The sequence below is a fragment of the Mangifera indica genome, chromosome 5 (assembly GCF_011075055.1).
Source record: "Mangifera indica cultivar Alphonso chromosome 5, CATAS_Mindica_2.1, whole genome shotgun sequence".
Taxonomy (NCBI): Eukaryota; Viridiplantae; Streptophyta; class Magnoliopsida; order Sapindales; family Anacardiaceae; genus Mangifera; species Mangifera indica.
In genome coordinates, this window is record NC_058141.1 from 13990493 (window position 1) to 14001353 (window position 10861).

At 33.9% G+C, this 10861-nt stretch overlaps 2 protein-coding genes and 1 pseudogene across 2 annotated transcripts; 1 reads left to right on the plus strand and 2 right to left on the minus strand.

Annotated features, from left to right (window-relative positions):
- The first annotated feature begins 619 nt into the window (after positions 1 to 619).
- Positions 620 to 1063, plus strand: LOC123215339 (annotated as a pseudogene).
- Positions 1064 to 1348: 285 nt separating this feature from the next.
- LOC123217479 (ethylene-responsive transcription factor ERF098-like) lies at positions 1349 to 2165 on the minus strand. Its single transcript, XM_044638531.1, has one exon. The coding sequence runs from the start codon at positions 1973 to 1975 to the stop codon at positions 1523 to 1525; it is 453 nt and encodes a 150-aa protein (XP_044494466.1). The 5' UTR covers positions 1976 to 2165; the 3' UTR covers positions 1349 to 1522.
- A 3306-nt stretch (positions 2166 to 5471) lies between these two features.
- Positions 5472 to 7208, minus strand: LOC123217612 (protein DOWNY MILDEW RESISTANCE 6-like). The gene is made up of 4 exons (XM_044638706.1): positions 6631 to 7208; positions 6297 to 6547; positions 5897 to 6215; positions 5472 to 5822 (listed from the first exon to the last, which is right to left on the minus strand). Exons 1-4 carry the CDS (start codon positions 6832 to 6834, stop codon positions 5583 to 5585), a joined length of 1014 nt encoding a protein of 337 aa, XP_044494641.1. The 5' UTR covers positions 6835 to 7208; the 3' UTR covers positions 5472 to 5582.
- Positions 7209 to 10861: the final 3653 nt, after the last annotated feature.

The following is a 10861-nucleotide window of genomic DNA, read 5'->3' on the forward strand; positions in this document are numbered from 1 at the left end:
CAGACGAATTTGTAGCTCGGATTTCAGTGGTTAACCACATCCACCCGGTGTACAAATAATCCCTGGACGTGTTATCCGATCAATTGTTTAAGAAGTTCCATTTTAGGTCTGAGGACAATTAAACTTTAGTTAAGTTGCAGGGGTTTGTTGAAGATATAAAAAGATTCCTCTTATTATCATTTTAATCAATCTTTGTTGTAATATTTTATAATCAACATTTGGTACAACCATCTAGATTCCTGATTCACAAAGAGTAATAACACATCGTCATGAACTGGCATAAGCAATGCAATACATTGCATAATCGTGAGCCGAATGATGTCACCTTTGTATAACTAAAATGAACCCTGCACACTCAAGATTCGACCTCGTGGTCGTGGGATTATATTGAACTTAGTAAAAATCCCATTGGTTCGGTTAATCAAATGATCTCATCAACACCAACCTTTTTGATTTGTTTTATCTTGATAATTTTCCCCATTTTAAAACAAGTACGCCCAATCTATAACGTTAAACCCACATTAACTCTAGGGTAATGTCAACTTGTGACTGAAGTATATTTTCTACGCTATATAAATGGTTTAAAGTGAAGTTGGTAAACTTAGGTGATGGTTAATTTATGGAAGGAGATAATAGAAGGAAGGTCAAAGCTGAGGAAGAAACAAGTGTTCATTACAGATGTGTAAGAAGGCGGCCGTGGGGCAAATTTCGTGATTCCAGGAGTTACGGTGCGCGGAGGTGGCTGGGAACTTTCAACACAGCTGAAGAAGCGGCACGAGCTTATGATAAAGCTGCGGGGTCCCTTGGCCATTTTAAACTTCCCCGACGAACATTTCTAATTTAATGTCAGTTCTTCTTCTTCCTCAGTCTCTTCTACTTCTTCATCAGCATCATGCTCATCATCTTCTACTTCAACTACGTTGCAGAATCAGAACGTGAAAAGTAGTGCTGAAGCTGTGAAAGAAGTTTTTGAGATTGAATACTTTGATGACCAGCTGTTGGAGGACCTTCTGAACTTTGAAGAAGACAAGATCTAGAATGAATGAAATCCCTTATATGTCCATACGCAACCTCTACAGTAAATTAAATTAAATGGACGCATTTTACTTGCTAAGAAAGTTTATTCGGTCAAATGAATTATTAATTACAACAGCTGGGGGGACAATATATTTCTGACGGCTCCAGAGTACATGAGAATAAATTGGCTTCTTTCCACAGTTTTGATTTATCTTATGCAATGGTTATGGATTGGTTCATGGCGCTGAGATTTCATTTATTTAGTATAATATGTTAAGTCTCGGACAATCCGCTCAAATAAGGTTAAACAATTAGTCTGTCAGCCACAAAATTAAAAACCCAGAATACATAGATTCTGAACAATTTTTCAAATTCTGCGATCACAAGTATCAGTTTGCATAATGACACTTCTCAAGAAAACGCAGTTATTTGCAAAGAATAAAAATTTTCAGTAACCCAGAAAAGGATCTACAATAAGCCACAACTTTTATGCAGTGGAATGTCGCTAGTTTTTGTCATTTTTACCCGGGTAATAATCGTCCTTTGTATCCAGGAGCTCCTCCAACAATTTATTGTCTAGATACTCCAACTCTATGACTTCATTTCCACTTTCTTTCCCTGCTTCAGAAGAAACCACTCTGCCAGAACCAGAGGCGCTTCCATAGTTAGCTCCAGATGATGATGATGAAGGCAAAGAGCCGGGTTGAGAATGATATTGATAGTCATTTGGGAAGTTAAGAATGGCTAAATGACCCCGGAAAGCAAAAGCAGCTCTGTCATACGCTCGAGCCGCCTCTTCCGCAGTATTAAAAGTGCCAAGCCACAGGCGCGCACCATTCCTTGTTGGGTCACGTATTTCAGCTGCAAACTTTCCCCATGGTCTCCGGCGAATTCCCCTGTAACGAATCTCATTGTTTTCCATCTTCCTGTTTTTGCCTCCTCTGGGTGCTGCCTCCATGTTGTTTTTGAAATTGTAGCAGTCAAGTCAATTCTTAACGTCCAAATAATCAGAAAGTTGGTGGCAATGAATTATAATGGAACGCCATAGGATAATGAGAGATACATTTATAATGGCATAGCCACATAAAGATAGAAGTCAGAGATGACGGTTGAGAATTGGCTGCTAGGAAACTTCTTCGCATTTAAAATAATAATAATTATATTCTCGGCTTCTCTATTCCATGACAAAACAAAGTAATGTAAGGCTTTGGCCAATGAATATATATAAAATATATATTCATTAATTTCAGAATATTTAGTAGCAGAGGTTCATGCATGATGGCATGATGTATGTGGCTGCGGAAACAATGAGATAGAATAGAAGAAACAGACTCCCTACCCTGAGCCCATTGTCTCTGTTATTTGTTCAACTGTAGATATAAATATCAATAAAACTATTCAAACCCATTTTAAAATTAATATACAAATAATATATATTCATTTATATATTTAAATTAAATATATATAGAATTATTTTACGGAAATTACAATTAAATATGAATTTGATGATGGGAATTTCCACATGTGCAATTCCAACACAAGAACAGTTGTTAACATGTGTATATCAAATAAAACAAGTGATTTATTTTATTTATAAGGGCAATATAAATTATTATTCATGTGGGAATTCCAAGAATTTTGATAGCATTCCATGACCCAAAGAAACTTCTGTCGGTGGATTCCATTTTAGTTGTCTCTGGGATTCTAATTCATGTCACTGAAACATAGATAGATGCATATGATGGGTGAAATTATTTTTTAACACTTTAATTTGATGTTAAGAATTGACTTGTCAGAATAAAAAAAGATTATATTCATGTTCTTTGTTTCGGGTCAAGCTTTTAAAAAGATTCCAAATGTGATCTATGTAGGGCCGAAGAGAAGTGGTACAATTATTCATTAATTAGTTTAAAATTGGAAGAAGAGATATCTTGGCAAGCACTCAAGAAATAACTGTGGGAGTGTGCATGCATTTATTTTGCCGTGGATGGGGTGACATACCCAATGACCAAATCCTTCTTTTCTTTGGGCCAAAGGCAAAGGGTTTTGTCCCACCCAAAGTGTGCTCATTTTTTTAGGTTTTTTTATTAATTTTAAAAATTTTTATTTACCCATAAATAGTTAAATCTATTAGTTTTAAGGATAAAATTATAATTTAATATTTAATATTAAAAATAAACTTAAATTTAATTTTATTTCTTTCCTTCTTAAACTATAAAAACTAACAATTTTTCTCTAACTCAAGTTTTCAAAAATAGCATTTTCCTCTTAGGGTTTTCATATTCAATTTTCTGACAATAAAGAGGTTTCTTCGACTATTCCAAGCAATGTCTCTTCCCCTCTGATGTGTCTTCCTTCTGGTTGTCCTCCTTCTAACGTTGTGTGACGTTTTCATCAACGAAGACAACCCATCTTCATCTCTAACGAAAACAACTCATCTTCATCTTTAACGAAGACGAATCATTTTTGTCTAGAGATGAAGACAAGTCATTTTCGTCAATGACGACGTTGCACGAAGGAGGACACATCGGAGAAGAAGAGACATTGCCTAGAGATCATCGAAGAAGCAACGTTGCCTAGAGATCATCAAAGAAGCCTCTTCATCATCGAAAAATTGAATCTGAAAACCCTAGGGGGGAAATGCTGCTTTTGAAAACTTAGATTGAGAGAAAATTGTTACTTTTTAGAGTTTAGGGGGGAAAATGATATTATTAACGGACTCATTTAATTTTAACCACCTATAGATGGGTAAATAAAATTTTCAAAGTTAATAGGAAAAAACTAGAGAAAATAATATACTTTGGGTTTGGGTGGGGGTGGTGTGGAGTAACTCCATTGGCCTTTTCTTTTTTTTTTTTGGTAAGTAGAAGTATATATTTGTTTAGAAAAAAAAAATAATGAGCCTTTCAACAAAATAACTTACACTCATCATTCTTAACGGGAAGGACAATTCAATATACAAATTAAGGTTAGTTAATATCTTTATAAAAAGAGTTAAAGATAAATTAATATCATCTCACTTGGAAGACTTATCAAATCCTGATTTGGTTGACCAACTCAATAAGACTTCAAATAATGATTGATGATTCTAATATTAAATCTTCACTAGGTTTGTCTGAAATCAATATCACTTGATTCAGCATTGAATATTCACACGAAGATGCATAAAAAAATGCATATGTGGTTTTTGCTTTATGGTGAGTTGATGCTTCTTGTGGTTTTTGCTAACTGGGGCTTGCTTCTGCATCAACGTCTCAACAATGTGAGCATACAAATTCCTTTTCTACTTATAAAAATTTATGGGTAAACCATACTTCAATCTATGGGATACATTTATCTTTAAATGTTCTTGTTTCGGATTCTAAATCTCACAAATTAACCAAATTTCAATTCCAAATTTGCTTCAAACTTTTCCCATAGAGTACTCAAATTCACTCACTTTTGGTCCTTTCCCCAAATCCCATTGGATTATAAAACTAATTGTTGCTCCTTCCATCCTTTGTTTACACATTTCTAACCTTATTCTCCGTAATGATTAATAACCCAATTCACTTTATCAAATAGGAAAGTTTCACTATGAATCAAAATCCAAATTCAACTTTCTTAGTACTGAAATAATTGTATTGTATTATATAATTAATAGGTCAAATTTTATTTATTGACCAAAGAAAATATTTTTTTATTATTATCATTTTTTTTTATTGCAATATCAAAATAATGCATTAAAGTTCGGTTGACTAGTTTGAAATGTACCATACGAACAGAAGTCTAAGGTGGTACACCTCTTGTAGTCTAAAGACTTTTTCTGAATGAAACGGTGGACAGTCAAATAAAACCCAAGCAGTCTAATCTAACATCATGCTGATCCACAAGTGGGCCAAAGAGGGCCTCCATACGTCATTGACTCACGTGCCTCCTTGGCCTGTAATGTAACTTATCCTTTCATTTCAACTTTATATAAGGCCTTTTCGATAGTCAAATTTACCAAAAAGCCAACTACTTCTACATAGGTGCCTTGCCGCATGGAATCTCCTGAGTTTTCCCCACAATCATCCTTTGCTTCTTCATCTCTTGATTCTTTTAATTTAGAGAGATTTCAACACAAGTTGTCGACTTGTATATTTAGACACCAAAAAATGGGTTAGGTTGATTGTATACATATAATTTTAAACATCCTTCTATGATTTAATTTTAAGTTAATTATATAATCTTAAGTTGAACAATAATTCTTCAACGCAAACCTTAATCTTAGAAGTTAACAAAACTGATAAAATATTAAACCTTTCAGAGCTTAGAACATGGGTTTACCTCTTTTATTTCTCTGTTTCATAGTCCAGATCCTTATAAATAAGTAAACATTTTCAATTTTCATCATTTAAACTATTTATTCCATTTTCATGTCCAATAGTGCATTGATTAACAAAATTTATCTTTTTAAGTACTACACATTTCAATAAATGTCAAAACAACATAATAAATATAGAAACACTCATTTTGACAATCATATCCAAACTACTTAAGAAAATTCACACGTCTAGAATTTATTTATTACACATATCAACTAGTTATGCTTGCAATTTGAATGGCTCTAGAGCCAATTTAGTGTCCCCGGTAATGGAAATGTATTGAGCAAGGAAATCCTTGTATTGAGTGGATCTGTAGAGTGGAGAATCAGTCAAAGCTTTTGCAGGCTCTATAACAGTACTGTGAGCAGGACTTACGAAGAAAGCTGCACTAATCCTGGCATCCTTTGAGTTGGTGACAGCTCTATGCTCGGCACTCTTCAGCTTGTTGTTACTTATAATCTACAATCCAAAATCAAAATTCAAATACACCTTCTCAGTTTAATTCAACCAACAAGTTTTGTTAGAGAATCTACCTGTAAAGCATAGCCAATGTTAACCACAAATGCATTCGGAAGAGGCTCAACGCCAATCCATTTGCCATCCCGGAAAACCTGAAGCCCGCTAACATCCCCTTGAAGAAGGATGGTTATGAGATTAGGGTCAGCATGTTTTGGAATTCCCAAGGTCAAGCTTGGATCAGGACAAGGAGGGTAATAGTTAATTGATAATAATGATGATTCACTTAGTTCATCTCTGAAATAACCAGTTTCCAGTCCCAGTCCTTCACTAATCAGTTCCAAAATCACAGAACCCAATTTCTTTGCTTCAATTGCATATGCCCCTACAATTTCACTACAACAAAATATGAAAGAAATTAAATCACCCGTCATATTGAATTTCTCCTATGTAATGTTATGAAACTGTAGGATTTACCGGTATCCAGTTGGCCTATCAGGCCATTGTTGAAGGCATTCGTCTAAAGGATGACAAGGGTGTCTTAAGTTGTCACGCCAGTGGTGGATCTTTTCACGATTATAATGTACAGAGCTTGTGTAAAGCCTGCAACTTTTACTTGGATCCTCAGAATAAACGCTTGCCTTCTGCGCTGCTGGCATCTCAAAGAACTCCTTGAAGATACTCATGGTGTCGTTTATTAGTTTCTCCGGAACTCCATGGTTAGTAAGCTAGTTGCCAGAACGAAATAAATTGAAGATCATTCATACAAACAAAGCAAAATCATTTTGAGGAGGAAGAGAGATGTGTGAACCTGGAAAAATCCGAACTGATTGCCGGCCTTTAATATTTGCTGAATTGTATCACTTCGATGATGACCAACTGCTTGACTTAAATCAATGAGGGGAATGTTATTGCTTGAAGGAACAATACACTTTCCAGGTCTGGTTTCTGGTGGGAAGATGTAATTCTCTGGCAAGGAATTATCTTTATACCACATTGAAACGAGCTTCTCCATGGCTACAATATAGATGACTGAATCTTATGATAAGTTAGCGTTTTGCCTTCCGTAATTCTATGAAACAAGACTGTTTATTATCAGTACAAAGGCAGAAGAGTCATTTGACCCAATACAATTAATATAGTTAAACATTGGCTTTGGAATTGCTACAAACCAAGGGAATCAGAACCAACTGATACATACATAAATTGTGACTTCGTTTTCCATTGCTGATTCTTTTGCCGGGCTTGCCGGCCAGCCTAAAATCATAATATTTTAATAGAGTTTATTTTGTAATTAGCGATATTAACAGGCGCAAGTTGGCCGCCTGAAATTATAGGGATCATCTAATATTAGCTCTAATTTCAAAACTAATAATTCCACTGATCCAAACAGCAATCTGTCATACGATTAAAGTCCAAACCCCAAACCCAGAAGACGGTAGCAAATAGAGATAATAATTACGGTTTGAATTTAGGGATTCTAATGCTCATTACTTTAAGAATATATACAAAGATTAAAAAAAAAAAAATTTGTAATTAGAGATAGTTTAAGGATAGAGATATATGTGTGTCTATCCTTACCACTATTTTTATATTAATATATTTATTTAAATACTAACATAAAATATAGTTTTATATTTTTTATATTATTTATATTTTTATTATATATATTAAATAATTAATATATAATATTTATGATATTTAAAATAATAAATTGATTTTAATTTTATTTAATTTTGTTATTTAATATATTTATATTGTAATCTATATATATGGAGATGAGATTATTTTTCAATGACACAGAGAGAAGAAGATTGTTTTTTTACAGGAATAAAAAAAAAGATTTTTTTTCTCCAAAAGAGAATGACAAAGCTTTACCATCTTCGTAATAAAGATAAACTGGAAACAGAGATTGAAACCCCTTCCTAACTCTGTCCGATGTCATCCCTACCAGCAAAGAAAGAGATGCTAACAATTACAGACTCACAGGCACATTAATTGCATATAAAAGGAATGGCACAAGGAAATATAAATAATAGGCCAAAAGACTTGTTTCCATCCAGTGATTAATCTATTCTCGAACTTTCGTATGTTAAATTTGAAAATTCAACTTTTTTAATACTAAAATAATTGTATTTATTTATTGACCAATAAAAATATTTTTTTTATTATTATCAAATTTTTATTGCAATATCAAAATAATGCATTAAAGTTCAGCTGACTAGTTTGAAATGTACCATATGAACAGCAGTCAAACATATGCAGCAGAGATAAGGGACTCAACGAGATAATGTACCATATGACCAATAACTCGTCCTTTCAACTCAACTCTGTACAAAGCCTTTTGGCTAGTCAAACATATGTTACAACCCCAGCAGCATATCACAAAGCCAACAGCGACTACATAGCCGCCTTCCCACTTGGAATCTCCTGAGTTTTCCCACAGTCATCCTTTGCTTCTTCATCTCTTGATTCTTTTTCGTGGGATGAGCTTCTTTTGACTCATAATTCTCTTCCTTTTAATATTCATGACTCAGAAGATATGTAGCTTCATGATGTTCTGGCAGAAGCAACTGAAGAATCGATATCCGACTTCAGTGATTCTGGCGATGGAGTTATTAATAATAATAATAATAATAAAGAAGATCACGAGGTGACTTTAAGTGCTCCCAAAGTAGAAGACTCTCCTTCGTCAAACTCCAACTCCAACTCCAAGAAGGAGACGGCTTACGAGGTGGTTAGAAAGAGACCATGGGGGGAATATGCAGCAGAGATAAGGGACTCAACGAGATATGGCCTTGCCCTTGTTGGGACAGGCCAATTCGGGCCTTGATAATTAGGGCCCACCTAGGGTAGGGCTTGGTCCCATACATTTTTTTAATTAAAAAAATATAAATCATGCATTAAAAAATTAGATAAATTATTAAAAAACTGACCCAACGGTCAGTTGACGCTGGTTAAGACAGTTCCACTTAATTACAGAATCCATCACTCTTCATCGAAGAAATATTAGATTCCTGCACACGAACACCGATGTTTCGTGGTCTGACCCTTCAAGTTGTCGTCAAATAACAAGTACTCATGTTATTGTCTGTTTGACTTTGTTTCATGCAGATTTAGAAACATAAGTGACCAAAGGTGGATTTAGATTGAGAGGATTTGGGCTCCAATCCATCTATGACCATAGTGATATCATTCATTATCTTATAAATTTTGTTTATTTAAGGATAATAATGTTTATTTCATTAATAACTATTTGAAAAAATTGTATATCAATTTAAACAAAATTCAAATAGGATATTAAATATTTGGATGGAGTTTTAGTTAATTTTTGTTTAAATTTGATTCGATTTATATCTATTCCGTAATCTAACCAAATCCAAATTGGCGGATAAAGAAGTTAACAGTTAACAATGACCTATCGGCCTCTATGTCTCGTGAGAAATTTTGATATTTATGCACGCACTGTCACTAAACATGAGACAATCCACAACTTTTAAAAGCCAGATTCACTGCATTCTTCTTATTCATAATCCATCAACATTTTAATTGGTGGGCACCAGCACTAAGAGAAAGCAAAAGTGATATGTTTTTATGGGTTTCTGGGTATCCACTTTCCGCATGCTCACGCCTGAGTTCTCTGTGCTCTTGTCAATAAAGGAGAAGAAAAGAAAGTAAAATTGCAGTCTGCATTTATGGAAATACACTGGTCGCCTAAATTGAATTTGATTTTAAATCTGCACTATGCTGCCGTGCCCACTAAAGCAATAGTGGGGAAACACTAGATCTTGAAGAGTTTCAAGGCCGCAGTCATGACCATGATCTGGCCAATTTTCCAACAGTAACAATCTGGAAAATTATAGTTTATTTAGTAAAACAAAAATCTCCTTGGTGGGCTTTTTTTGCTCTACGGATGAATAATAAAATATATGGGGATTTTTTAGCAACTGTGAACATGCCATTGTCTGTCTCTAACTTTCATGCAGAACCAAACAGAGCCCTTCTCTTTTTCATGAAACTTTCACAGCCATTCGAATTGTATTAATCCATGACACGATGTATGATTTGAAAAAATCTTGTGAAAGTTTCAATACAAAAAATTGACACAATCCATAACTTGCAATGATAAATTCTGGGCATCTCTCTTTTCACAATCCATTGATTCAACGACGTTATACAGCAGTAGGCACGGTTATAATTCCTTTCTGGGAGTTTCTGGGAAGCATTTCCATTGACTCTCGTGTTGTTCGTGGCAAAAAAGCAACGAAAGTTAAAATGTCTTCACTGTGCTTCCCACTAATCCAGAAGTGGGAAGACAAACAGCACAAATAAAAGCATTTCAAAGCAGCAGTAGTGATGAGCATGATGAAACAAGATTTCTCTGACTTCTTTTTTTCGCGGCCATAGTTGTTGATTCAATATGAACATTAACGGTGAAGAAAGCTCTAGGAAACTCTACGTTAAACCTTTGCCCTTGATAATGGACCTTCCATTAGTACCCACCTTCTTATCTTGTGATTCACATGTGGGTTGTCGGCCTCAAAGTTGAAGCCTTTTTTTTTTTTAAATTATCTTTACAATTAAAAAAATATTATAATACTATATACAAAATTTTTATATAAAATTTTATATACAATTAATGTATTATTATCATATAATTAAATATTATTTTATTTTTAATTATTAATTATTTAATTAAATAATAACATATTATTATTTATATATAAAATTATACATAAAAATATTCTCTCACAAATTAAAGTCATCCCACCTTTCTACCTCTTTTACGGCTGGTGCTTAATTTTTTATTGTAATTTTTTATTAATTAATACATTAATATGAAAGCTTTGACTTGTTGACTTACCTAAACCATGAAATGTGCATCACGGCAATAATTACTAATCATATATTTAAAATTAATTAAAGAATCACATAAAATTAATCAGAGTCGTTAATCTTAGGAAGATTTTTCAAGCGTTGGTTGGTTGACCTGCGGGCCCAAAATACAGGTACCAATATTCCCGAATTTCTAAGTCAGCGAT

Bases quoted from the DNA above. Each gene is read 5' to 3' on its own strand.
- LOC123217479 (XM_044638531.1), bottom strand. From the start codon at position 1,975: ATGGAGGCAGCACCCAGAGGAGGCAAAAACAGGAAGATGGAAAACAAT.
- LOC123217612 (XM_044638706.1), bottom strand. From the start codon at position 6,834: ATGGAGAAGCTCGTTTCAATGTGGTATAAAGATAATTCCTTGCCAGAG. The intron at 6,548-6,630 runs GTTCACACATCT...TCTGGCAACTAG, and splicing joins ATCAGTTCGGATTTTTCCAG to CTTACTAACCATGGAGTTCC. The intron at 6,216-6,296 runs GTAAATCCTACA...ATTTTGTTGTAG, and splicing joins GATAGGCCAACTGGATACCG to TGAAATTGTAGGGGCATATG.